This window comes from Bombina bombina, chromosome 10 (assembly GCF_027579735.1).
Source record: "Bombina bombina isolate aBomBom1 chromosome 10, aBomBom1.pri, whole genome shotgun sequence".
Taxonomy (NCBI): domain Eukaryota; kingdom Metazoa; phylum Chordata; class Amphibia; order Anura; family Bombinatoridae; genus Bombina; species Bombina bombina.
In genome coordinates, this window is record NC_069508.1 from 164,705,465 (window position 1) to 164,733,434 (window position 27,970).

Consider the following 27,970-nt stretch of genomic DNA (forward strand, 5'->3'; position numbering starts at 1 on the left):
GGATTCAGAAATTTTAAATTTAAGCTTGAGAACCTCCGCGTGTTACTAGGGGAGGTGTTAGCGGCTCTGAATGATTGCGACACGGTGGCAATCCCAGAGAAAATATGTAGGTTGGATAGATACTATGCGGTACCGGTGTGTACTGACGTTTTTCCTATACCAAAAAGGCTTACAGAAATTATTAGTAAGGAGTGGGATAGACCCGGTGTGCCCTTTTCCCCTCCTCCGATATTTATAAAAATGTTCCCTATAGACGCCACCACACGAGACTTATGGCAGACGGTCCCTAAGGTGGAGGGAGCAGTTTCTACTTTAGCCAAGCGTACCACTATCCCGGTGGTGGATAGCTGTGCTTTCTCAGATCCAATGGATAAAAAATTAGAGGGTTACCTTAAGAAAATGTTTGTTCAACAAGGTTTTATATTGCAGCCTCTTGCATGCATTGCGCCTGTCACGGCTGCAGCGGCAGTCTGGTTTGAGTCTCTGGAAGAGTTGATTCGCACAGCACCATTGGATGAGACTTTGAGCAAAGTTAGAACGCTTAAACTGGCTAATGCGTTTGTTTCGGATGCTGTAGTGCATTTAACCAAACTTACGGCTAAGAATTCCGGATTCGCCATACAGGCGCGCAGGGCGCTATGGCTTAAATCCTGGTCAGCAGATGTAACTTCTAAGTCTAAACTACTTAACATTCCTTTCAAAGGGCAGACCTTATTCGGCCCGGCTTGAAGGAAATTATTGCTGACATTACGGGAGGTAAGGGCCACACCCTTCCTCAGGACAAGGCCAAATCAAAGGCCAAACAGTCTAATTTTCGTGCCTTTCGTAACTTCAAGGCAGGAGCAGCATCAACTTCCTCCGCTCCAAAACAGGAAGGAACTACTGCTCGTTACAGACAGGGTTGGAAAGGCAACCAGTCATGGAACAAGGGCAAGCAGGCCAGAAAGCCTACTTCCGCCCCTAAGACAGCATGAAGACAGGGCCCCCTCTCCGGAGACGGATCTAGTGGGGGGCAGACTTTCTCTCTTCGCCCAGGCCTGGGCAAGAGATGTACAGGATCCCTGGACGTTGGAGATTATATCTCAGGGATACCTTCTGGATTTCAAAACTTCTCCTCCACAAGGGAGGTTTCATCTGTCAAGGTTATCAACAAACCTAGTAAAGAAAGAGGCATTTCTACAATGTGTACAAGACCTCTTAGTGATGGGAGTGATCCAACCAGTTCCGCGAACGGAACGAGGACAAGGGTTTTACTCAAATCTATTTGTGGTTCCCAAAAAAGAGGGAACCTTCAGACCAATCTTAGACTTAAAAATCTTAAACAAATTCCTAAGGGTTCCATCGTTCAAGATGGAAACTATTCGGACCATCCTGCCCATGATCCAAGAGGGTCAATATATGACCACAGTGGACTTAAAGGATGCCTACCTTCACATACCGATTCACAAAGATCATTATCGGTACCTAAGATTTGCCTTTCTAGACAGGCATTACCAGTTTGTAGCTCTTCCCTTCGGGTTAGCTATGGCCCCGAGAATTTTTACAAAGGTTCTGGGCTCACTTCTGGCGGTACTAAGACCACGAGGCATAGCGGTGGCTCCGTACCTAGACGACATTCTGATTCAAGCGTCAAGTTTTCAAAATGCGAAGTCTCATACAGAGATAGTTCTAGCATTTCTGAGGTCGCATGGGTGGAAAGTGAACGTGGAAAAGAGTTCTCTGTTACCGCTCACAAGGGTTCCTTTTCTAGGGACTCTTATAGATTCTGTAGAGATGAAGATTTACCTGACGGAGTCCAGGTTATCAAAGATTATCAATGCTTGCCGTGCCCTTCACTCCACTCCAAGCCCATCAGTAGCTCAGTGTATGGAGGTAATCGGCTTGATGGTCGCGGCAATGGACATAGTGCCATTTGCGCGCCTGCATCTCAGACCGCTGCAACTATGCATGCTAAGTCAGTGGAACGGGGATTACTCAGATCTGTCCCCTTTGCTATATCTGGACCAGGAGACCAGAGATTCTGTTCTCTGGTGGTTGTCACGGGTTCATCTGTCCGAAGGAATGACCTTTCACAGACCAGATTGGACGATTGTAACAACAGATGCCAGCCTTCTAGGCTGGGGAGCAGTCTGGAACTCCCTGAAGGCTCAGGGATCGTGGACTCAGGAGGAGAAACTCCTACCAATCAACATTCTAGAATTAAGAGCAATATTCAATGCTCTTCTAGCTTGGCCTCAGTTAGCAACACTGAGGTTCATCAGGTTTCAGTCGGACAACATCACGACTGTGGCTTACATCAATCATCAAGGGGGAACCAGGAGTTCCCTAGCGATGTTGGAAGTCTCGAAGATAATTCGCTGGGCAGAGTCACACTCTTGCCACCTGTCAGCGATCTACATCCCAGGTGTGGAAGACTGGGAAGCGGATTTTCTAAGTCGCCAGACTTTTCATCCGGGGGAGTGGGAACTACACCCGGAGGTATTTGCTCAACTGATTCGTCGTTGGGGCAAACCGGATCTGGATCTTATGGCATCTCGCCAGAACGCCAAGCTTCCTCGTTACGGATCCAGGTCCAGGGACCCAGGAGCGGTGCTGGTAGATGCACTTGCAGCCCCTTGGGTTTTCAACATAGCTTATGTGTTTCCACCTTTTCCGTTGCTACCTCGACTGATTGCCAGGATCAAACAGGAGAGAGCATCAGTGATTCTGATAGCGCCTGCGTGGTCACGCAGGACCTGGTATGCAGACCTAGTGGACATGTCGTCCTGTCCACCATGGTCTCTACCTCTGAGGCAGGACCTTCTAATTCAGGGTCCTTTCAACCATCCAAACCTAATTTCTCTGAGACTGACTGCTTGGAGATTGAACGCTTGATTCTATCAAAGCGTGGGTTTTCGGATTCGGTTATTGATACATTGATACAGGCTCGGAAACCTGTTACCAGAAAAATTTACCACAAGATATGGCGTAAATATTTATATTGGTGTGAATCCAAGAGTTACTCATGGAGTAAGGTTAGGATTCCTAGGATATTGGCTTTTCTACAAGAGGGTTTAGAAAAGGGCTTATCCGCTAGTTCACTAAAGGGACAGATTTCTGCTCTGTCTATTCTTTTACGCAAGCGTCTGGCAGGGAATCCAGACGTCCAGGCTTTTTGTCAGGCTTTGGCTAGGATTAAGCCTGTGTTTAAGGCTGTTGCTCCTCCGTGGAGCTTAAACTTGGTTCTTAAAGTTCTTCAGGGTGTTCCGTTTGAACCCCTTCATTCCATCGATATTAAGCTTTTATCTTGGAAAGTTCTTTTTTTGATGGCTATTTCCTCGGCTTGAAGAGTCTCGGAGTTATCTGCCTTACATTGTGATTCTCCTTATCTGATCTTTCATTCAGACAAGGTAGTCCTGCGTACTAAACCTGGGTTTTTGCCTAAGGTTGTTTCTAACAGGAATATCAATCAAGAGATTGTTGTTCCATCTTTGTGTCCTAATCCTTCTTCAAAGAAGGAACGTCTTTTGCATAATCTAGACGTGGTCCGTGCCCTGAGGTTCTACTTACAGGCAACTAAAGATTTTCGACAAACTTCTTCCCTGTTTGTCGTTTACTCTGGACAGAGGAGAGGTCAAAAGGCTTCGGCTACCTCTCTCTCTTTTTGGCTTCGTAGCATAATACGTTTAGCCTATGAGACTGCTGGACAGCAGCCTCCTGAAAGAATTACAGCTCATTCCACTAGAGCTGTGGCTTCCACTTGGGCCTTTAAAAATGAGGCCTCTGTTGAACAGATTTGCAAGGCTGCAACTTGCTCTTCACTTCATACTTTTTCCAAATTTTACAAATTTGACACTTTTGTTTCTTCGGAGGCTGTTTTTGGGAGAAAGGTTCTACAGGCAGTGGTTCCTTCTGTTTAATGTTCCTGCCTTGTCCCTCCCTTCATCCGTGTACTTTAGCTTTGGTATTGGTATCCCATAAGTAATGGATGACCCGTGGACTGAACACACTTAACAAGAGAAAACATAATTTATGCTTACCTGATAAATTTATTTCTCTTGTAGTGTGTTCAGTCCACGGCAGGTTCTAAATTTTAAATTATAACTCCAGTCACCACTGCACCCTATAGTTTCTCCTTTCTCGTCTTGTTTCGGTCGAATGACTGGATATGACATGTGAGGGGAGGAGTTATATAGCAGCTCTGCTTGGGTGATCCTCTTGCAACTTCCTGTTGGGAAGGAGAATATATCCCATAAGTAATGGATGACCCGTGGACTGAACACACTACAAGAGAAATAAATTTATCAGGTAAGCATAAATTATGTTTTTTATGACTCAGCCGGAGAATTCAATTTTAAAAGGAACATTTTAATTCAAGTTTCAAACTGTGAACAGGGTTTTCATACATCCACTGAGATTGTGAAAGTGTTGACAGTGTTATATGTATATGAGTCTTTTATTAGTTGATGGAGGTCACATGACACAGGAGACAGGCTACTCAGAAAAGAATCTTCTGCTTATTTGATATTCAAAGTAATTGCTATTGCATTGTCTTTATTATGCATCTATATATTGGTCAACTCTACTGTATTTAATGGTACTTTTTAAGGATGGTAATCTAGGTTCTAATACACCCTGACAGTAGTTGTACACCAGAGGGTTAAGGCACTCTGCATATACCATATGTGAAACTAACTGCTTGTTCCTCACATGTAATATTTGCACCTAATATCTCAGTGATAAAACATCCAGGGTTATGTTGTTTGACACAATTGTGGGTGTTTAAAATTTTAGCCAGGTTTTCTTCATAAGCGGGAAGAGTCCACAGCTGCATTTATTATTTTTGGGAATTCAGAACCTGGCAAACAGGAGGAGGCAAAGACCCCCCCAGCCAAAGACTTAAATACCTCTCCCACTTCCCCCATCTCCCAGTCATTCTTTGCCTTTCGTCCCAGGAGGTTGGCAGAGAAGTGTCAGAAGTTTTTCGATAGTCTCTTATGGAGGGTAGTACTCTTCGGAATGGGACTGGAGTTTTAAGTAGTCCTGAGTACGGATGAAAGTTAGAGTCCGGAGATGCAGGGAGAGTCTTTCTGGGAACCCATCCCGACTCATATTAACAGCTCCACAAGCAATCAGCGTTGACGAGTTTCGCTGTGCCTGCTTTATTTTCTTAAGTCTATGGCAGAGGCGACGCTACTATCTGTCACTCTGGAAGGGCCGTGTTCCTGTTCCATGGCGTAGATTCCAGTAAGATCATTTTATTTTACTTTCATCATGGATGTATTGTAATCACAATGTTTATCCGAGAGGGGCTACAACCTTTCGGGGATAACTTTAGTACATGGTCTCAGTGAGGCTCCTTTTTATCTTAGGGTTAATATCTCCTGAGGGTGGTTATTGAACAGGGGGGGGATTTTAATCATGTTTATGTGATTCTGTCTAATGTGTAGTGATACTTAGGCTCATGGCTATTTCGGAACATTACGGCCTATTGTAAGTGACGCGGCTTTTACGGCCTGGCACACTTTTTTATGGACTGCACGGTACACTTTGTGACCGTGCGTAGTAACGCTTTTGCTCTCCATTTCCGCAATCCTTACCATGTGGCGACGGAAAAATTCTGTTTAGCTGGGTCATAGGAGGTGGTGAGTGCCCCAGCCACTGAGGGTGTAAGATGCCGTTTATATTTTTCTTATTGGTCCATTCTTTCAATATCCCAGTTATGGAGGATTCTGATTTTTTGGCGACGGATGTCTCTGATTCAGATTCTACTTCTTGCGAAGAATATGAATTGGCCCAGGGTGATTCTGTTTCCCGCGAGGCGCGTTCCCTACAACCTTCTCTTACTATGCATGCAGGTGTCCCAAACGCCGTTTATCCTTCTCTGGAAGGTGGCTTGTTTCTTCCAGAGGTTAGGACACGGTTCCGCATGGCCATATCTTTAGCGCTGGCGCATTTGCATCTCCCAGGAGTGTGTTTACAATATTGTCCGTGTTCTGTTAACCGGGGCTCGTCAGGCATAGGATCGCCTGGTCCTGTTCAGCCTTTTAGGGAAGCGACTGCCCCTAAATGATTCAGGGGCTCAACCTTCGGGGCCAGGGTCATCATCTTCCCTGGTGGAAGTAAGTTTTGCTTTTCGTTGTAGACTGGCGCACCTATATCACAAATGGACACTACTTGCGCTATAAATATTTACAGATAGACCTGCACCACAGTTTAAGTAGGTCCCTACAACCTAGTAGCCAAACAATCACACAGTAAATCAGAAACTATGGGCGCCTAAAAGGCAAGTCTTGGAAACATATATGTCTATTTTTTACCAGAAAAAATATATTATAGCAAGTATTTTCAATGGATAATTTAATTCATTAGCAGCAATCTATACAAATTCATAAAACCCTACATAAACATAAATGTGTAAATAAATCCTTAAAAAGTTAGTTATATACACCAATAAACTGTAACCTCTGTTTCCTATAACCTCTGCTGCAGACAGGGTTAAAAACGCTGTTAAAAACAGTGCATAAAGTGATAGGAATTTTTTGATAGTATTTTTTAAATAGTATTTTTTAAAAATACCAATCCCGCGTTTCCAGCAAGATTCAATATCTCCAGTAAGATCCAATACTTATACGCTCCAGCAAATGTGCAGTCAAGAGACAGATAGATAGTTGGTACCTTAAAAACCCAGGAGCTCCGAGTATTTATATCCACGAAGCGGTGGTTATACCACCTGGAAGACAGCTCTGGGATCCTAATGGGGTGAAAAGAAGAAAGCCACCGATCACCTCTCCCCTGCACGTCCTGGATTCCGCACTCAGCTGTATTTTCTTCCGTTTCCTTCTGTTTTTCTTGGCGTATGGTATCTCCTGGTGTCCAAAATTAGAATGAAAGAAGATCCGGCAATGCGTTTCAGCTCTCTGCGGAGCCTTTGTCAAGCCTGTTCTCTCCTTCCAATGATGCTCCTTATATACTTCTTAATGGAGCCGTTTTGAAGGGCCAGCTGTTTATTATTCAAACAACCTCAATTTTGAAATCGAGCTGGTTATGCAATTAATATTTTGAGGCATGTTTTGGCGATGCTGGAGGATCCCACTCTAAACAGGTTGGTGGATCCTCAGTCTTCCACTTCGAATGGCACGCAAGATTAGACATAGGGGGATGAAGTTATCTTCTTATCATCTTCTTTTATTTGAGTATCTTTTCTAGTTCTGAGCTTTGCAAGAATTTGGATTCTTGATGGGCTGATCCTACTGGAGTGTCCGTTCTTCCTGGGCGATAACCTGGGGGTTGCCCTTCTTTTATTTTAATCCGGTTAGGATGGATTTTATTTGGTTTTTAAAGCTTATGTTTATTATTATATTTCCTTTGGAAACTTTCTTCTCTGGAATTGATACTTGCGATTTTGTGGTCGCACTGTTAGTTCTACGGAAGTAATTTCAAGAGTGAGGCCATTGTTACGTCCTCTGTTTGTCTGTCTGTTTACCTCTCCCTTCTAGGGGGTGACTTTGTGTGGCCTTTGACAGTTCTGGGTGCCCTTTGCTTCAGGTTGGTCCTGACTGGGTACAAATTATTCTGTCTTTGGGGTCTATATCAGACACGTGGTGTCCGTTATGCCTGGCTGGTCCGGTTGGGGCGCCGAGTGGTTCTCACTAATATTTGTGTTGTTTCCTTGTTTTTTCGTTACAAGTTACACCTAACATTCTAAGATGACATGATGGTCCTTGGTTATTTGCCTAGGGGCATGGAAGGGGATTGTGTTCAGTCTTCATTGTCCTCTCCATACTCGTCGGCCGGGGCTCTGTTAAGATTCCGCTGCAACATACTCAGTAGGTTCATGATTTCTGTGGGAACTAGAGTGTTTCTCCTTCCCGTAGTGGGTTGGAGGTTCAGAGGATTTTTAAGTCCTACATACCGCCAGTTTCTGGTGGAATTGCCTTTTCCGAGGCATCCTTGGGATTGTCCTTTTAGGATTTATACCCTTTATTTTGTTCCTCTTCCTTCGGGTCGAGGCTGTCTGGACTTTGTCCTTTTTTTCTTGACTACTGTTTGAGTTCAGGAAGTTTAGGGCCTCGTGGCTCTTTTCTACTTTCGGGAGTTCGTTGTTTCCATATCGGGGACGATAGACTGTGTTGTCTCCTCCTTTTCCAGTGTTGGCCTCTGCTTAAGGGGTTTTATCCGCCACGGTTTGGGATGTTTGTTGATTTTTCTTCTTTGTGTGTGGTCTTCCGGAAAAATAATTCTGAGAGGATCTTGGAGACTAGTCTTCAATAAACTCTTGTTTGGGTTGAACTCTGTTCTCATGAATATTCCCTTAGTCTTGGACTTTGTGGGTGTTGTCCATTGTGCCTTGAGCTCCAGAGTAGCTGTGTCACTTTGTCATTGCCTAGCACCTTTTTGATAGTTAGTTTGTCTCCTGATATGGGTGTTCTCTTCCCTCTGTGTTCTAGGATTCTTATGAGTGAGTTCAGTATCCGATATCCGAGATAGTCCGGATCGCATCACCTATGATGTCTGATCTGCTTCAGACAGGGTAACTTGTGTTTCCCCTGGGGGTATTGTTTGTTTTAAAAGGGTCCTGAGTCCAGGGTTCTTGTCTCTGATCCTTCATTTGATGTTTGGAGACTCTCTAATCCTGTTGGACTGGTTCGGGACGACCCAGTTTCCCCAGTTGGGGACGTATTTTGCCAACTTTGAATCGGACTACAGTCTTCCCTATGTCGTTGTGGGCATGTGTGCTGTTTCTCTTATACTGTTCCCACCCTTTTTTTTGGGGGGGGGGCTAGATTTGGCTTCCTCTGGTGCTCAGAGGTGGGTTTCCTCTCTCTGGAGGGTTGTTCCCCTGCCCTGCATGCAGGAGGTCGGAGCGAGTAGCCTTCCTTTATGTTCCGTAGCAGGCAGCTTACTGCTGCTCTGTGGCTCGTTCTGTTTCGACCATTGGCGAGGTCTTCTCTGTTTTTTTTCATCCTATCGAGGTTGATAACGGGAGTTGCGCCAGGACTTCCTAGGGGGGTCTAGCAGTGCAAGTCCTTGGGGGTTCTCCTTGGGAGTGCCCTTATCCTTGGAGGAGCTGATTGGGTTGGGACACCTGAGCTCTGTTTGGGGGGGGGTGGGTGAGCACCTCTCCCTTTTTTCCATTCCCAGGGGGGCTTGGGGGTAGGGGTCATTTTGTTCCCCTTGTCTATCGGACATGTCTATTGCTTGGGCTGGTCCGGTGCTTGGAGCAGGATCTGAGATCGGTTTTGCTCTGGTAATTTTAGTCCTCGGGTCTTGCGAGGTTTCTGTGAGCCTTGGGGGGCTCTGTTTATCTTCCCTGTTCAAATATTGTGGGAAGGAATTGTTGCATTCTTGGGAGTTGTCTTTGGAAGACGGTCGAGTGCAATGTTCTAGCCTTTTCAGGTGTTGGCGGCCGGTGTTTGCCTAAGCAAGCTTGCTGCGCGAGGCCTATGGTTTTCTGAATATTCAGATATTCTGAGCTGTTTTTCAGCGGTTTCCGGGGACTTTTGTCTTTGTTTGTTTTTTCTGGGGTGCGGGTGCACTCTGCTTAAGGGAATATTCTCTTCTCTTTTCAGATTCCAGGATTTTTTGATCCCTTGAATGCTGTGCAGACTGGGGTCTGGGTTTTTGCCTACCCTTGTTTCTGCTGAATCGGTTGGGTTCTTTTTTATCTCGTTGCCTTGGTTTCTCTGGGTTTTCGGTTTGAAGTTCCTTGGGGTTCTTTCGTGCCCTACTTCGTTGGTTTCTGGGGTCCTTTATTGGATTTTTTTTATCCGTGTTTTTTTTCTCCCTTTTGGGAGAACACGGTAGTTTTTCCTTTCTCTAGTAAGGGGTGTGTTGTTTGTGGGGATGAATGTCTGGGTGACTGTGTCTTTTCAGAGGCTTGTTGGTTCAGTCGAGTCTAGTTCCAGCGGTCTCTAGCTAGGCTTTTCTTGACTTACTGCAGGACAGTGTCTTTGGGCCTTTTCCTTTTTTTCTCGGCTTTGGACAAAGCTGGTTTTTGTTGGGTAGGTGTTTCAGGCTTGGTGCCCTCAGAATGGGCTGCCTCTTTGTACCCTCCCGTTTTAGCATTCAGTGTCCTCTATAGCTTGGGTATTGTTTTCCCAAAAGTAATGAATGCAGCTGTGGACTCTTCCCGTTTATGAAGAAAAACTTAAATTATGCTTACCTGATCATTGTCTTTTCTTCAGATGGGAAGAGTCCACAGCTCCCCTCCCGTATATTTTTATGTGCCACGGCCGTAATTTTTGTTCTTTTGGCACCTTTTCACCCTGTTATTTCTCCTACTGTTCCTTGTTCCCTCGAGAGAATGACTGGGGGATGGGGGAAGTGGGAGAGGTATTTAAGCCTTTGGATGGGGTGTCTTTGCCGCCTCCTGGTGGCCAGTTACTGAATTCCCAAAAGTAATGAATGCAGCTGTGGACTCTTCCCGTCTGAAGAAAACAAAATTATCAGGTATAATTTGTTTTTGTTTTCTTGAAAACTGTCCACATGTTTAATAAACATACATTCTTTTGTCAGGCTTGCAAAGACTTGTCTTTATCAACCCATACAGTTGTGAAATTTGTTGACCCAGTAATGGGTCCCAACCCGTGGTTTAAAGAACCCTGGTTTAAAGGATACCTAGGTATCTGTTGTGCACAGAGATGCTTGCAGGAAATGTATCAGCTCTCGCATAGGAATATATTTCTGTGAGACGTCGGATAAGGAGCCCCTTTCTGAAGCACTTACAGTTTTGTATAGTTGTTTAAAATAAATCACCAGCGACTGACGTGCAATGCATGAGACTGATTCCCTTTATTGTCAGTAAAGCGGCAATATTCACCCTTAAAGCACTCAGTGGATGCTAATTCCTGTTATACTAATAGTAAAAGGGTAGCCAAAGCGCCTAACCTAACGGTGGCTGGGTCTTAATTAGTGACCAAGTGAACAACTTAGTAGTAAAACTTGAATGTATTTAATCTAAAAAAAAATGTATCATACATTTCTTAGGTTCACAATACATATACAGTAATATGACAAAACATAAACAGTGTGTTTACTAAAACCGTATACAGCTGTAATTTAGTATAATAACAAAGTTATAGAAACATGGATTCATGTACTGCAGGTATACAAATATAAATAAATAAATTAAATGGGAATATACAAAAGGAGGTCTCTTAATCCCGTAAAATGAGATGTCTCAAAAACGGTTTAAAACAATGTAGTCACAAGGGTATGAAATTCTTACATACGCGTGTATTAAAAAATATATATATGGAAAGACAGTGACTTGTGTTAATAATGGGTCACCAGTATACACAAGAACTTTTTCTATTATTGACACATTGGTCAACATTCCATGGAGTCTATTTTGGATCACATTGGAGTTTGCATACACAATTTTGGACACTAACTGTTACGTTCACCGCATTTTTGGTTTTCCCCTTTTTTCCCACATCGGATACCGTTTACACTGGTCCTAAGACTATTTTGTTCCTAGACTTTTCATCACAATTTTTTATCACTGTAAGGATACTTTGATTCAATATTGTGATTGTGTTTATGGCCACTCCACACTTTGCGACAAGGCCCTGGTGTGAATTGCAAAACATTGTTTATAGCCGCAGGATACCAAGCATATAGTTGCAAGTTACACACCATGGACATTATGGTTTAGCAACAAGGTCTAGTTTATCCAGATCTTGTGTTGGGAGTCGTAATCAGACACATAGTCGCTAGGCACAAGAAATTGGTTACTACATTTTACTCTACACCTTGCACATATATATCTTCACTCTTGTGTATACTGGTGACCCATTATTAACACAAGTCACTGTCTTTCCATATATATATATTTTTTAATACACGCGTATGTAAGAATTTCATACCTTGTGGCTACATTGTTTTAACCCGTTGTTGAGACATCTCATTTTAAGGAATTAAGAGACCTCCTTTTGTATATTCCCATTTAATTTATTTATTTATATTTGTATACCTGCAGTACATGGATCCATGTTTTTATAACTTTGTTATTATACTAAATTACAGCTGTATACGGTTTTGGTAAACACACTGTTTATGTTTTGTCATATTACTGTATATGTATTGTGAACCTAAGAAATTTATGATACATTTTTATTTGGATTAAATACATTCAAGTTTTACTACTAAGTTGTTCACTTGGTCACTAATTCAGACCCAGCCACCGTTAGTTTAGGCGCTTTGGCTACCCTTTAACTATTAGACTATTACCATTTGCCAGCTAGGTGTCATTCATACAAAGCTCAAGGGTCCACTATCAGCAGGCCCTTGGTGTACACCTCCAAATTCCTGTTATACTCCCAGGTTGCCCTGCAAGGTCAGTCTGGTTACACAAATCGCTACAGCATGATAGTGTCAATGTGTTTTCAGCCGTTTCTTGCTTTTTTAGCAAGTTTTATAATACAACATAAAATATAACACTCTTTGGACGAAGAACCTTAAAGAACCAGTAAATACTGTAGATTTGCACAATCAACAAATACATGATAACAAGACAATGCAATAGCACTTAGTCTGAACTTCAAATGAGTAGTAGATTTGTTTCTTACAAATTTATGACTTTTCCCACTCCTCCTGTATCATGTGACAGCCATCAGCCAATCACAAATCCATATACGTATATTTTGTGAATTCTTGCACATGCTTAGTAGGAGCTAGTGACTCAAAAACTGTAAATATAAAAAGACTGCACATTTTGTTAATGGAAGTAAATTGGAAAGTTGTTTAAAATTGCATTCTCTATCTTAATCATCAATGTTTAATTTTGACTCGAGTGTCCCTTTAACATTACTACTGACCTTATTTCTGTAGTAGTTTAACAAATATTCAGTTTATAATGGAATGATTTTGCCTTGAAGGTTACTTTGTGTGTCAGTTTCACCAGCAACAAACTTAGAGAAGTCCTGAGCCAGCTTCAGTTGTTATTGTCTCTTTGTTAAGATGAGCAATTCCATTAACACCGGTAAATGGAATTCATATTAACAGCGTTCAGCTTCAGATCAGTTCTATTTTACATTTTTATTTATTTGCACAATGATTTTAGCACCTCTAGAAGGCAAACGGTTAAAGACAGAAGCTGCATGAGATAGCAGTCTTGTGGGCGCAGGTGTATCCGTTATCTTCCTTTCTCCTGGGGATAAGCTAGTTGCTACTCTCCATGGGTCTCCGATAGTGAGATCATATCTCCGGTCTTCATGTCTCTCTCTGGCTTTTATGGAGATAAAAGATCTCAGAGGTTTCAGGAGCTGATAAAACCGGACAATATAATTTTGTTCTTGCCCACTGGGACTTCTAACTCTCTCTAGGACTATGACCCTTCATGGCTGCTTGAGCACAAATTATTGCTCAGTTTTTTCTTGTCAGAGATGTTTCTTTATATTTATTTGTGAGTATCAATAATGATTTACGAAAATGCTGCGAATGGTGAGAGACTGCTTAAAGTCACCGCAGCACAGCACATCAGACACAGACCGGTGAGTGCGTAGAATTGTCACATGTTCAAGCCAGAAATGTATCTGAGTAAGATTGTTTTAACAACCCTTATAATGGCAGGCGCAGTCATATCAGCCCTTGGGTACTGAACTGGTCTTGCCACTTTATGTTTTATCTCTGGTATTCTCTCATATAAAACTCTTCTTATATACAGGTAATGATAAAAGTTATATGCACGACTAAGCTCAGATCGTGTCAGTGAATAAGATAAACAGATTTTGACCTTTCAAGGTCAGAAATGGTTTAACTCATAAAGTATTACCTGCAGAAACACTAGTATTGGTGTAGTTTGTTATTGGTTCGGATGTATACATGTGCTTTATTAGTCATTAGATATAAGGTGTATTAGTTTTTTAGCTATTGTCTTTTTTTAATTAGTGATAGAGATTTGTGTTTATCTGTCAGTCTGTCAGCCTTTTTCTAAAGCACTTACAGTTCTATACAGTAACAATCACTGCAGTGTGTGCTTGACATACAGCGTGTGAGATTGATCCCCTTTACAGTCAGTAAACCTGAGATATTAATGTGAAAAATAATTCAGTGGGTGATTTACAGATGCAGTTTAGTAAAAAGCTGATCCCAGTTATACTCACAGGTTATTCTGAGAGGTCAGACTTTTCACACATACATGTAGATCTGTTGCTGTCAAAATTTGCATTTATATTTATTGGAATGTTTTCTAAGTTATTGTTTGATCATTGTTGGTTATAAATCCTACCATATATCCCTATTATTTTTATGCTCAGCATATATTTGTACGTTCCATCTGTTGGTGACCAGGAAGGGTTTAATTTGATGTGTGTTTGTTACTATGAGAATTATTCATTGCTGTGTCACACTGGGCAGGGGGGCATCTCCTAAACATACAGATCCAAGTCATTTTCCCCAGCAGCCCCCGATGCTCAGACGGTGTGCAGGGCTGTGTATCCACCAGTCTCACTTGTTACCCTCCCTGACACATTCTCAGCAGCTTTCATTAGCCAATTTCTCCTTAGCAACAGTGAGCTCAGCACTGACACAAGATTTCATTGATTTATTCCCCCCTCCTCCTGCATTTCCCATTTTCCTTGACTGCTCTCCCACGATGAGGCGTTGGTTTTAAAACATCCTTGGCCTGCAGCCCTCCAGGTTAATCCTGGCTGTTGGTTAAGGGTCTCCATCATGTATTTGAAGTGGGATTCTGGGGCCTGGATTAGCGTGCCTGCCCTGACTGATATCCTCAGATATTCTTGTATGGTTTGTTGGTCTTCCAGGGAAAAGACAAGTGTGGAACAAGAACTGAATGAAAAGGAGGAAGCTGTGAAACGGAGGACAAATGAGGTTCAGGTAAGATAAGCAGTTGCCAAAACATTACATGTGCAGTTGTGATGGTTGTGTATGGCCCCCAGATAGGGCCTAATTTATGTAGCACTTGTGGCCCTATGTGTGATAAACATAGAGAAAGTAAGCTAGAGAAGGGTCTTGTGTATGTTATATACAGAGAGAAAGTAAGCTAGAAATGGTCACTGTGTATGTGATCTAGAAGGGTCCTTGTGAGCTTGGGTATGAGACAGAGAGAGAGGCCCTGCAGTGAGAGACACAGAGAGAGAGAGGCCGTCAGTATGAGACAGAGAAAGAGATGCCCTCAGTATGAGAGAGAGATGCCCTCAGTATGAGAGAGAGAGAGATGCCCTCAGTATGAGAGAGAGAGAGATGCCCTCAGTATGAGATGGAGAGATGCCCTCAGTATGAGAGAGAGATGACTTCAGTATGAGATGGAGAGATGCCCTCAGTATGAGAGAAAGAGAGATGCCCTCAGTAGGAGAGAAAGAGAGATGCCCTCAGTATGAGAGAAAGAGAGATTATTATTATTATTATCGGTTATTTGTAGAGCGCCAACAGATTCCGCAGCGCTAAGAGAGATGCCCTCAGTATGAGAGAAAGAGAGATGCCCTCAGTATGAGAGAGAGATGCCCTCAGTATGAGAGAGAGATGCCCTCAGTATGAGAGAGAGAGAGATGCCCTCAGTATGAGAGAGAGATGCCCTCAGTATGAGAGAGAGATGCCCTCAGTATGAGAGAGAGATGCCCTCAGTATGAGAGAGAGATGCCCTCAGTATGAGAGAGAGATGCCCTCAGTATGAGAGAGAGATGCCCTCAGTATGAGAGAGAGATGCCCTCAGTATGAGAGAGAGATGCCTTCAGTATGAGAGAGAGATGCCCTCAGTATGAGAGAGAGATGCCCTCAGTATGAGAGAGAGATGCCCTCAGTATGAGAGAGAGATGCCCTCAGTATGAGAGAGAGATGCCCTCAGTATGAGAGAGAGATGCCCTCAGTATGAGAGAGAGAGATGCCCTCAGTATGAGAGAGAGAGATGCCCTCAGTATGAGAGAGAGATATGCCCTCAGTATGAGAGAGAGATATGCCCTCAGTATGAGAGAGAGATATGCCCTCAGTATGAGAGAGAGATATGCCCTCAGTATGAGAGAGAGATATGCCCTCAGTATGAGAGAGAGATGCCCTCAGTATGAGAGAGAGAGAGATGCCCTCAGTATGAGAGAGAGAGAGAGAGATGCCCTCAGTATGAGAGAGAGAGATGCCCTCAGTATGAGAGAGAGAGAGATGCCCTCAGTATGAGAGAGAGAGAGATGCCCTCAGAATGAGAGAGAGATGCCCTCAGTATGAGAGAGAGAGATGCCCTCAGTATGAGAGAGAGAGATGCCCTCAGTATGAGAGAGAGAGATGCCCTCAGTATGAGAGAGAGAGATGCCCTCAGTATGAGAGAGAGAGATGCCCTCAGTATGAGAGAGAGAGATGCCCTCAGTATGAGAGAGAGAGATGCCCTCAGTATGAGAGAGAGAGATGCCCTCAGTATGAGAGAGAGAGATGCCCTCAGTTTGAGAGAGAGAGATGCCCTCAGTATGAGAGAGAGATGCCCTCAGTATGAGAGAGAGATGCCCTCAGTATGAGAGAGAGATGCCCTCATTATGAGAGAGAGAGATGCCCTCATTATGAGAGAGAGAGATGCCCTCAGTATGAGAGAGATGCCCTCAGTATGAGAGAGATGCCCTCAGTATGAGAGAGATGCCCTCAGTATGAGAGAGAGATGCCCTCAGTATGAGAGAGAGATGCCCTCAGTATGAGAGAGAGATGCCCTCAGTATGAGAGAGAGATGCCCTCAGTATGAGAGAGAGAGAGATGCCCTCAGTATGAGAGAGAGAGAGAGAGAGAGAGAGAGAGAGATGCCCTCAGTATGAGAGAGAGAGATGCCCTCAGTATGAGAGAGAGAGATGCCCTCAGTATGAGATGGAGAGATGCCCTCAGTATGAGATGGAGAGATGCCCTCAGTATGAGAGAGAGAGATGCCCTCAGTATGAGAGAGAGATGCCCTCAGTATGAGAGAGAGATGCCCTCAGTATGAGAGAGAGAGATGCCCTCAGTATGAGAGAGAGAGATGCCCTCATTATGAGAGAGAGAGATGCCCTCAGTATGAGAGAGAGATGCCCTCAGTATGAGAGAGAGAGAGAGATGCCCTCAGTATGAGAGAGAGAGAGAGATGCCCTCAGTATGAGAGAGAGAGAGAGAGAGATGCCCTCAGTATGAGAGATAGAGAGATGCCCTCAGTATGAGAGAGAGAGAGATGCCCTCAGTATGAGAGAGAGAGATGCCCTCAGTATGAGATGGAGAGATGCCCTCAGTATGAGATGGAGAGATGCCCTCAGTATGAGATGGAGAGATGCCCTCAGTATGAGAGAGAGAGAGATGCCCTCAGTATGAGAGAGAGATGCCCTCAGTATGAGAGAGAAAGAGATGCCCTCAGTATGAGATAGGGAGAGATGCCCACAGTGTGTGACAGAGAGAAACAGGCCCTCAATGCGAGACAAAGAGAGAATTAATAAGTGCTCATATTTTGCACAGATTTCACAAACCAGATGACTATTTATATACCATGTGCATCTGTTACTCTGCTTATACATGCGCTAGACTGCTCCTTACATGAATACGCAGGGCCTGTCGTATACTATATGTATGTACATGCTATAGGGTGTCACCTGGCTATCTAAACCCATTTTTTATTCTATATTATGTAGCAAGGAAAAAGAATTTGATGAGTCCCAAAGTGTACAAATCCTTTAGTTTATTGGATCCAAGCCATAGGGTACAATAAGGTGCTCCCCTTTTCACGCATGCGTACATGCACTTCATCAGAGACTTATTCTATATTATACTGTTATTGGGAGTAGTGGGCCCACTTTACATGGATCTTTATCTTAAAGGGGCAGGAAAGTCAAAATTAAACTTTTGTTATTGAGATAGAGCATGCAATTTAAATTGTACTTGTGAGATCAAATTTACCTCCGTCTCTTGGTCTCTTTTGTTAAAACTTAGTCCCTTTCCATGAGAGCATATTGAGGTAGGTTAAGAGGTATGCATGACTTAAGCACTACATGGTAGCTCTGCTCTGTAACAATGTGATGCATGTAGTGTTAAAGTCGCTTGCAAGCTCAGGCGTCTACCTCAGTTTAGGTTTCTTGTACCAACAAATGTACAATATTTACTATCAAGACTGAGGAAGCTGAAGACTTTTAATACAAATAGTAGTGAAGTGAGAACTGCATTTATGAATTAGGTATAATAAAAAAATATTTCAAAATAACTTAATTTATTTTACAACAGCCTCATTTTATAAAGCTTTGTATCCATTTAACGTCAGCTAATTTGTGCTTCCTAATGTCTGCTCGCTACAGTTGCTGAGTGCTCTCTCAGACTAATTAACAAGCAATGTGATAGAATGCTCACTAGTGTTAATAAAATGTGATACAGAGCTCACTAGTGTAAATAAAATGTGATACAGAGCTCACTAGTGTAAATAAAATGTGATACAGAGCTCACTAGTATAAATAAAATGTGATACAGACCTCGATATTGTAAAGCGCAGTACAGCAATCACTATTGTAAAGTGCAATACAGCGATCACTATTGTAAAGTGTTATACAGAGCTCACTAGTGTAAATAAAATGTGATACAGACCTCGATATTGTAAAGTGCAGTACAGCAATCACTTTTGTAAAGCGCAATACAGCAATCACTATTGTAAAGCGCAATACAGCGATCACTATTGTAAAGTGTTATACAGAGCTCACTAGTGTAAATAAAATGTGATACAGACCTCGATATTGTAAAGCGCAGTACAGCAATCACTATTGTAAAGCGCAATACAGCGATCACTATTGTAAAGTGTTATACAGAGCTCACTAGTGTAAATAAAATGTGATAGAGTTTACTAGTGCAAATCAAATGTGATAGAGTTCAATATTGTAAAGCGCAGTACACCAATCACTATTGTAAAGCGCAATACAGCGATCACTATTGTAAAGTGTTATACAGAGCTCACTAGTGTAAATAGAATGTTATACAGAGCTCACTATTGTAAAGTGCAGTACAGCAATCACTATTGTAAAGCGCAGTACAACAATAACTATTGTAAAGCGCAGTATAGCAATAACTATTGTAATGCGTAGTACAGCAATCATTGTAAAGCGCAGTATAGCATTCACTATTGTAAAGTGCAGTACAGCAATCACTATTGTAAAGTGCAGTACAGCAATCACTATTGTAAAGTGCAATACAGCTCACTAGTGTAAATAAACAGTGATACAAAGCTCACTATTGTAAATAGCAATACAGAGCTTACTATTGTAAAGTGTGATACAGCACTCACTATTGTGTTATACAGAGCTCACTAGTGTAAATAAAGTGTTAAACAAAGCTCACTATTGTAAAGCGTAATAGAGAGCTCACTATTGTAAAGCGTGATAGAGTGCTCACTAGTGTAACATGTGAAACGGCACTCACTAGTGTAAAGTGTGATACAGCACTCACTTGTGTTATACAGAGCTCACTAGTGTAAATAAAGCGTGATAGAGCGCTCACTAGTGTAATGTGTGATACAGAGCTCACTAGTGTAAAATGAGTCTGCAGGTTACATAGCGGTAGAAGCAACTTGAAAGCTAAATAGGGACACAGCCGTATAGATGAGGTTTGTCAGCAAGCAGTGATTTGTCTTTTCCTTGGTACATTTTATCCTGATCCTGCTGTGACAGATAATAGTACTCAGCCAAACCACTTTAGAAACTCTACTGACAGTGTGCTGAGGCTTGTGAACATTATAGATGTGTCACTGTATTTCTTCCCCTCGCTGTACCCTATGCTACACTCGGCAACATTCCATAATTTGCTTTACTTAAACACTGTTGTTATCTGGGTGAGCATTCAGACAGGATATTTATTAGAAAGGAATATTTTTATGTATTTCTTTAATTATTAGACAGCTGTGCACCAGCAGCATCTTGGAACTAATTGCAGTTTCCCCAACCAACCATTCAGGAATCAGACACTTACTCAGCTGGCTTCCCCACAACACACATTTTGTGGTTAGCAGTGCTAGATAAAGCTTGTCCATAAACCTCAACCAGCTTCAGTCTGGGGAAATAAACAGACCTATCTTTTTCTTTTACTGTTTTCATATCACTAATAGGTATGTACATTTACACACACAGACTATACATTTGCAGGTGCATTTTTATTTATTTATTGTATGAAACCATCTAATCACAGGGGAACTGGGTTAGTGGGGACACGGTTGCAAAATGCGACATTTGACCATCCAGGCAAGACAATTAGGAGCGACATTACATGAATCACCCTTTCCTTTATAATTTTTACATTTTGTGTTCTCTTCAGCTGTTACAATCTATGTGTTTAATTGTCCTACACCTCATTTCCCACCAATGGCTAAACCTTACATTAGCACATGAGAAAGTGACATCATAGAATGTGAGGATTCAAAGATTTACCTTTCTTTCTAATGACACAGTGAGTCCACAGGATCATCAATTACTGTTGGGGAATATCACTCCTGGCCAGCAGGAAGAGGCAAAGAGCACCACAGCAAAGCTGTTAAATATCACTTCCTTTCCCACAAACCCCAGTCATTCTCTTTGCCACTAGTACAAGGAATATGTGATCAATATTTTTTTTTTTTATTTTGAAGTCTGAGCAAGATTGCTCTGGCCTTCCATCACAATTTGGGTCTAGCTGTACTCCACGTTAGTCTCTTCAGCAGGGCTGTGGTAGCTTTAAAGCAGTTAGGAACTTGTAAAGTGGGCTTTGCTGCGTTTTCCTAACATGTTGCTGCCCTGGTATAGAAAGTCTGAGTAAGCTTAGTCTGTCTTTCTTTTTACACAGGTCTCTGTGAGAAGCGGCATCCTCTCATACTTTGTGAGTCATTTGTCTGCCGGACGACTGGATTTCAGGTAAGTGCCTGTTTGTCTTCTGGGGCTAGGAGGCTGGCACTAAAGGGATTAAGGAACCCTGGTTAGTATCTCTAACGTCTGAATACCTGTACTTAATTTGGGACTCAAATCCTGTGGGCAGGCATAAGTCTGGCATGTGTTATGGAGACTTGGAGTTGATCTTCTTCTAGGTAGGAAGAAGTTAACTCTCCTTGGGGCTCAGATTTTGTTAGGGCAGGAGTTTTAATTCTCTCTTAGCTATGATGTCTTGTTCATTTTTCTCTTGTAAGATGTATCGAGTCCACGGATTCATCCTTATTTGTGGGATATTCTCCTTCCCAACAGGAAGTGGCAAAGAGAGCACCCACAGCAGAGCTGTCTATATAGCTCCCCCTTAGCTCCACCCCCCAGTCATTCTCTTTGCCTACTGTAAGAAACTAGGAAGGGCAGAGCGAGTGTGGTGACAAAAATGTTAGTTTTTTATTTCTCAAGCAAAAGTTTGTTATTTTAAATGGTACTGGTGTGTACTATTTACTCTCTGGCAGAAAAGGGATGAAGATTTCTGGAAGGAGCATTATGATCTTAGCACTTTGTAACTAAGATCCACTGCTGTTTTCACAAGGGCTGAAGACTACAGGAAAACTTCAGTTGGGGGAACGGTTTGCATGCTAAGCTGCATTTGAGGTATGTTCAGTCTATATTTTTTCTAGACAGACTGTGTTAATTATAGAAAAGGCTGTCAATATCCCCATGAGGGAAGGGTAAGCTGTATTCAGACACTTTGATAGGAATTTCAGCTTGCTTGAAGAGCTCATAAGTTACTGGTGACACTGTTAGGAAAACGTTTTTCTTTCATGTAATTAGCAAGAGTCCATGAGCTAGTGACGTATGGGATATACATTCCTACCAGGAGGGGCAAAGTTTCCCAAACCTCAAAATGCCTATAAATACACCCCTCACCACACCCACAAATCAGTTTTACAAACTTTGCCTCCTATGGAGGTGGTGAAGTAAGTTTGTGCTAGATTCTAAGTTGATATGCGCTCCGCAGCAGGTTGGAGCCCGGTTTTCCTCTCAGCGTGCAGTGAATGTCAGAGGGATGTGAGGAGAGTATTGCCTATTTGAATTCAATGATCTCCTTCTACGGGGTCTATTTCATAGGTTCTCTGTTATCGGTCGTAGAGATTCATCTCTTACCTCCCTTTTCAGATCGACGATATACTCTTATATATACCAGTACCTCTACTGATTCTCGTTTCAGTACTGGTTTGGCTTTCTACTACATGTAGATGAGTGTCCTGGGGTAAGTAAGTCTTATTTTCTGTGACACTCTAAGCTATGGTTGGGCACTTTTATATAAAGTTCTAAATATATGTATTCAAACATTTATTTGCCTTGACTCAGGATGTTCAAACATTCCTTATTTCAGACAGTCAGTTTCATATTTGGGATAATGCATATGAATAAATCAATTTTTTTCTTACCTTAAAATTTGACTTTTTTTCCCTGTGGGCTGTTAGGCTCGCGGGGGCTGAAAATGCTTCATTTTATTGCTTCATTCTTGGCGCGGACTTTTTTGGCGCAAAAAAATGTTCTGTTTCCGGCGTCATACGTGTCGCAGTAAGTTGCGTCATTTTTGACGTTTTTTTGCGCCAAAAGTGTCGGCGTTCTGGATGTGGCGTCATTTTTTGTGCCAAAAGCATTTAGGCGCCTAATAATGTGGGCGTCTTTTTTGGCGCTAAAAAATATGGGCGTCACTATCGTCTCCACATTATTTAAGTCTCATTATTTATTGCTTCTGGTTGCTAGAAGCTTGTTCACTGGCATTTTTTCCCATTCCTGAAACTGTCATTTAAGGAATTTGATCAATTTTGCTTTATATGTTGTTTTTTCTATTACATATTGCAAGATGTCCCAGATTGACACTGAGTCAGAAGATACTTCTGGAAAAACGCTGCCTGGTGCTGGATCTACCAAAGTTAAGTGTATCTGCTGTAATCTTATGGTATCTGTTCCTCCAGCTGTTGTTTGTAATGAATGTCATGACAAACTTGTTAATGCAGATAATATTTCCTTTAGTAATGTTACATTACTAGTTGCTGTTCCGTCAACATCTAATACTCAGAGTGTTCCTGTTAACATAAGAGATTTTGTTTCTAAATCCATTAAGAAGGCTATGTCTGTTATTCCTCCTTCTAGTAAACGTAAAAGGTCTTTTAAAACTTCTCATTTTTCAGATGAATTTTTAAATGAACATCATCATTCTGATTCTGATAATGGTTCCTCTGGTTCAGAGGATTCTGTCTCAGAGGTTGATGCTGATAAATCTTCATATTTATTCAAAATGGAATTTATTCGTTCTTTACTTAAAGAAGTCTTAATTGCATTAGAAATAGAGGATTCTGGTCCTCTTGATACTAAATCTAAGCGTTTAAATAAGGTTTTTAAATCTCCTGTAGTTATTCCAGAACTTTTTCCTGTCCCTGATGCTATTTCTGAAGTAATCTCCAGAGAATGGAATAATTTGGGTAATTCATTTACTCCTTCTAAACGTTTTAAGCAATTATATCCTGTGCCATCTGACAGATTAGAGTTTTGGGACAAAATCCCTAAAGTTGATGGGGCTATCTCTACTCTTGCTAAACGTACTACTATTCCTACGGCAGATAGTACTTCCTTTAAGGATCCTTTAGATAGGAAGATTGAATCCTTTCTAAGAAAAGCTTACTTATGTTCAGGTAATCTTCTTAGACCTGCTATATCTTTAGCGGATGTTGCTGCAGCTTCAACTTTTTGGTTAGAAGCTTTAGCGCAACAAGTAACAGATCATAATTCTCATAGCATAGTTAATCTTCTTCAACATGCTAATAACTTTATTTGTGATGCCATCTTTGATATCATTAGAGTTGATGTCAGGTATATGTCTCTAGCTATTTTAGCTAGAAGAGCTTTATGGCTTAAAACTTGGAATGCTGATATGTCTTCTAAGTCAACTTTGCTTTCCCTTTCTTTCCAGGGTAATAAATTATTTGGTTCTCAGTTGGATTCTATTATCTCAACTGTTACTGGAGGGAAAGGAACTTTTTTACCACAGGATAAAAAATTTAAAGGTAAATTTAGGTCTAATAATCGTTTTTGTTCCTTTCGTCACAACAAGGAACAAAAGCCTGATCCTTCACCCACAGGAGCGGTATCAGTTTGGAAACCATCTCCAGTCTGGAATAAATCCAAGCCTTTTAGAAAACCAAAGCCAGCTCCCAAGTCCACATGAAGGTGCGGCCCTCATTCCAGCCCAGCTGGTAGGGGGCAGATTACGTTTTTTCAAAGAAATTTGGATCAATTCAATTCACAATCTTTGGATTCAGAACATTGTTTCAGAAGGGTACAGAATTGGCTTCAAGATAAGGCCTCCTGCAAAGAGATTTTTTCTTTCCCGTGTCCCAGTAAATCCAGCGAAAGCTCAAGCATTTCTGAAATGTGTTTCAGATCTAGAGTTGGCTGGAGTAATTATGCCAGTTCCAGTTCTGGAACAGGGGCTGGGGTTTTATTCAAATCTCTTCATTGTACCAAAGAAGGAGAATTCCTTCAGACCAGTTCTGGATCTAAAAATATTGAATCGTTATGTAAGGATACCAACATTTAAAATGGTAGCTATAAGGACTATCCTGCCTTTTGTTCAGCAAGGGCATTATATGTCCACAATAGATTTACAGGATGCATATCTGCATATTCCGATTCATCCAGATCACTATCAGTTTCTGAGATTCTCTTTCCTAGACAAGCATTACCAGTTTGTGGCTCTGCCGTTTGGCCTAGCAACAGCTCCAAGAATTTTTACAAAGGTTCTCAGTGCCCTTCTGTCTGTAATCAGAGAACAGGGTATTGTGGTATTTCCTTATTTGGACGATATCTTGGTACTTGCTCAGTCTTCACATTTAGCAGAATCTCATACGAATCGACTTGTGTTGTTTCTTCAAAATCATGGTTGGAGGATCAATTTACCGAAAAGTTCATTGATTCCTCAGACAAGGGTAATCTTTTTAGGTTTCCAGATAGATTCAGTGTCCATGACTCTGTCTCTGACAGACAAGAGACGTCTAAAATTGATCTCAGCTTGTCGAAACCTTCAATCACAATCATTCCCTTCGGTAGCCTTATGCATGGAAATTCTAGGTCTTATGACTGCTGCATCGGACGCGATCCCCTTTGCTCGTTTTCACATGCGACCTCTTCAGCTCTGTATGCTGAACCAGTGGTGCAGGGATTACACAAAGATATCTCAATTAATATCTTTAAAACCGATTGTACGACACTCTCTGACTTGGTGGACAGATCACCATCGTTTAGTTCAGGGGGCTTCTTTTGTTCTTCCGAACTGGACTGTAATTTCAACAGATGCAAGTCTGACAGGTTGGGGAGCTGTTTGGGGGTCTCTGACAGCACAAGGGGTTTGGGAATCTCAGGAGGTGAGATTACCAATCAATATTTTGGAACTCTGTGCAATTTTCAGAGCTCTTCAGTCATGGCCTCTTCTAAAGAGAGAATCGTTCATTTGTTTTCAGACAGACAATGTCACAACTGTGGCATACATCAATCATTAAGGAGGGACTCACAGTCCTCTGGCTATGAAAGAAGTATCTCGAATACTGGTATGGGCGGAATCCAGCTCCTGTCTAGTTTCTGCGGTTCATATCCCAGGTATAGACAATTGGGAAGCGGATTATCTCAGTCGCCAAACGTTTCATCCGGGCGAATGGTCTCTTCACCCAGTTCAAATGTGGGGACTTTCAGAAATAGATTTGATGGCTTCTCATCTAAACAAGAAACTTCCCAGGTATCTGTCCAGATCCAGGGATCCTCAGGCGGAAGCAGTGGATGCATTGTCACTTCCTTGGACGTATCATCCTGCCTATCTCTTTCCGCCTCTAGTTCTTCTTCCAAGAGTAATCTCCAAGATTCTGAAGGAATGCTCGTTTGTTCTGCTGGTGGCTCCAGCATGGCCTCACAGGTTTTGGTATGCGGATCTTGTCCGGATGGCCTCTTGCCAACCGTGGACTCTTCCGTTAAGACCAGACCTTCTGTCGCAAGGTCCTTTTTTCCATCAGGATCTCAAATCCTTAAATTTAAAGGTATGGAGATTGAACGCTTGATTCTTAGTCAGAGAGGTTTCTCCGACTCTGTGATTAATACTATGTTACAGGCTCGTAAATTTGTATCTAGAAAGATATATTATAGAGTCTGGAAGACTTACATTTCTTGGTGTCTTTCTCATCATTTTTCCTGGCATTCTTTTAGAATTCCGAGAATTTTACAGTTTCTTCAGGATGGTTTGGATAAAGGTTTGTCTGCAAGTTCCTTGAAAGGACAAATCTCTGCTCTTTCTGTTCTTTTTCACAGAAGGATTGCTAATCTTCCTGATATTCATTGTTTTGTACAAGCTTTTGTTCGTATAAAACCTGTTATTAAGTCAATTTCTCCTCCTTGGAGTTTGAATTTGGTTCTGGGGGCTCTTCAAGCTCCTCCGTTTGAACCTATGCATTCTTTGGACATTAGATTACTTTCTTGGAAAGTTTTGTTTCTTTTGGCCATCTCTTCTGCTAGAAGAGTTTCTGAATTATCTGCTCTTTCTTGTGAGTCTCCTTTTCTGATTTTTCATCAGGATAAGGCGGTGTTGCGAACTTCTTTTAAATTTTTACCTAAGGTTGTGAATTCGAACAACATTAGTAGAGAAATTGTGGTTCCTTCATTGTGTCCTAATCCTAAGAATTCCAAGGAGAGATCATTGCATTCTTTGGATGTAGTTAGAGCTTTGAAATATTATGTTGAAGCTACTAAGAAATTCCGAAAGACTTCTAGTCTATTTGTTATCTTTTCCGGTTCTAGGAAAGGTCAGAAGGCCTCTGCCATTTCTTTGGCATCTTGGTTAAAATCTTTAATTCATCATGCTTATGTCAAGTCGGGTAAAACTCCGCCTCAAAGGATTACAGCTCATTCTACTAGGTCAGTTTCTACTTCCTGGGCGTTTAGGAATGAAGCTTCGGTTGATCAGATTTGCAAAGCAGCAACTTGGTCTTCTTTGCATACTTTTACTAAATTCTACCATTTTGATGTGTTTTCTTCTTCTGAAGCAGTTTTTGGTAGAAAAGTACTTCAGGCAGCTGTTTCAGTTTGATTCTTCTGCTTATAATTTCAGTTTTTTTCATTATAAGATTTAAACTTTGTTTTGGGTGTGGATTATTTTCAGCGGAATTGGCTGTCTTTATTTTATCCCTCCCTCTCTAGTGACTCTTGCGTGGAAGATCCACATCTTGGATAGTCATTATCCCATACGTCACTAGCTCATGGACTCTTGCTAATTACATGAAAGAAAACATAATTTATGTAAGAACTTACCTGATAAATTCATTTCTTTCATATTAGCAAGAGTCCATGAGGCCCACCCTTTTTGTGGTGGTTATGATTTTTTTGTATAAAGCACAATTATTTCAATTTCTTATTTTTTATGCTTTCACACTTCTTGGCTATGCGTTAAACTGATTTGTGGGTGTGGTGAGGGGTGTATTTATAGGCATTTTGAGGTTTGGGAAACTTTGCCCCTCCTGGTAGGAATGTATATCCCATACGTCACTAGCTCATGGACTCTTGCTAATATGAAAGAAATTAATTTATCAGGTAAGTTCTTACATAAATTATGTTTTTTGTTTGTTCAGTAAATGATGCAATTATAACGTTTTTTTTAAGGGACTAAAGGGGTCATTGTGGCTTGTTTTTCTAATAGGCCTCAAAACATTGAGTGAGGTGGGAGGGGCCTAATTTCGCGCCTCAGTTGCGCAGTTTCTTTTCCTTAGAGACATCCAACTGCTTCTCCAGTGGTTCCTGCTGTGTTTGAGGGCTGTAAAGGAGGTTTTTTCTTCTGTTATGTGTGATCAGTCCACGGGTCATCATTACTTCTGGGATATTACTCCTCCCCAACAGGAAATGCAAGAGGATTCACCCAGCAGAGCTGCATATAGCTCCTCCCCTCTACGTCACTCCCAGTCATTCTCTTGCACCCAACGACTAGATAGGATGTGTGAGAGGACTATGGTGATTATACTTAGTTTTTATAACTTCAATCAAAAGTTTGTTATTTTACAATAGCACCGGAGCGTGTTATTGCCTCTCTGGCAGAGTTTGAAGAAGAATCTACCAGAGTTTTTACT

At 41.8% G+C, this 27,970-nt stretch overlaps 1 protein-coding gene across 3 annotated transcripts in view; it reads left to right on the top strand.

The window, feature by feature from the left end:
• EPS15 (epidermal growth factor receptor pathway substrate 15) overlaps window positions 1–27,970 on the top strand; it is a 269,067-nt gene that overhangs the window by 137,340 nt on the left and 103,757 nt on the right. For all 3 annotated transcript variants that reach the window (XM_053693489.1, XM_053693490.1, XM_053693491.1), the window contains one exon: window positions 14,748–14,820. In XM_053693489.1, coding sequence (XP_053549464.1) covers window positions 14,748–14,820 — 73 coding nt within the window. The remainder of the gene's footprint in view (window positions 1–14,747; window positions 14,821–27,970) is intronic.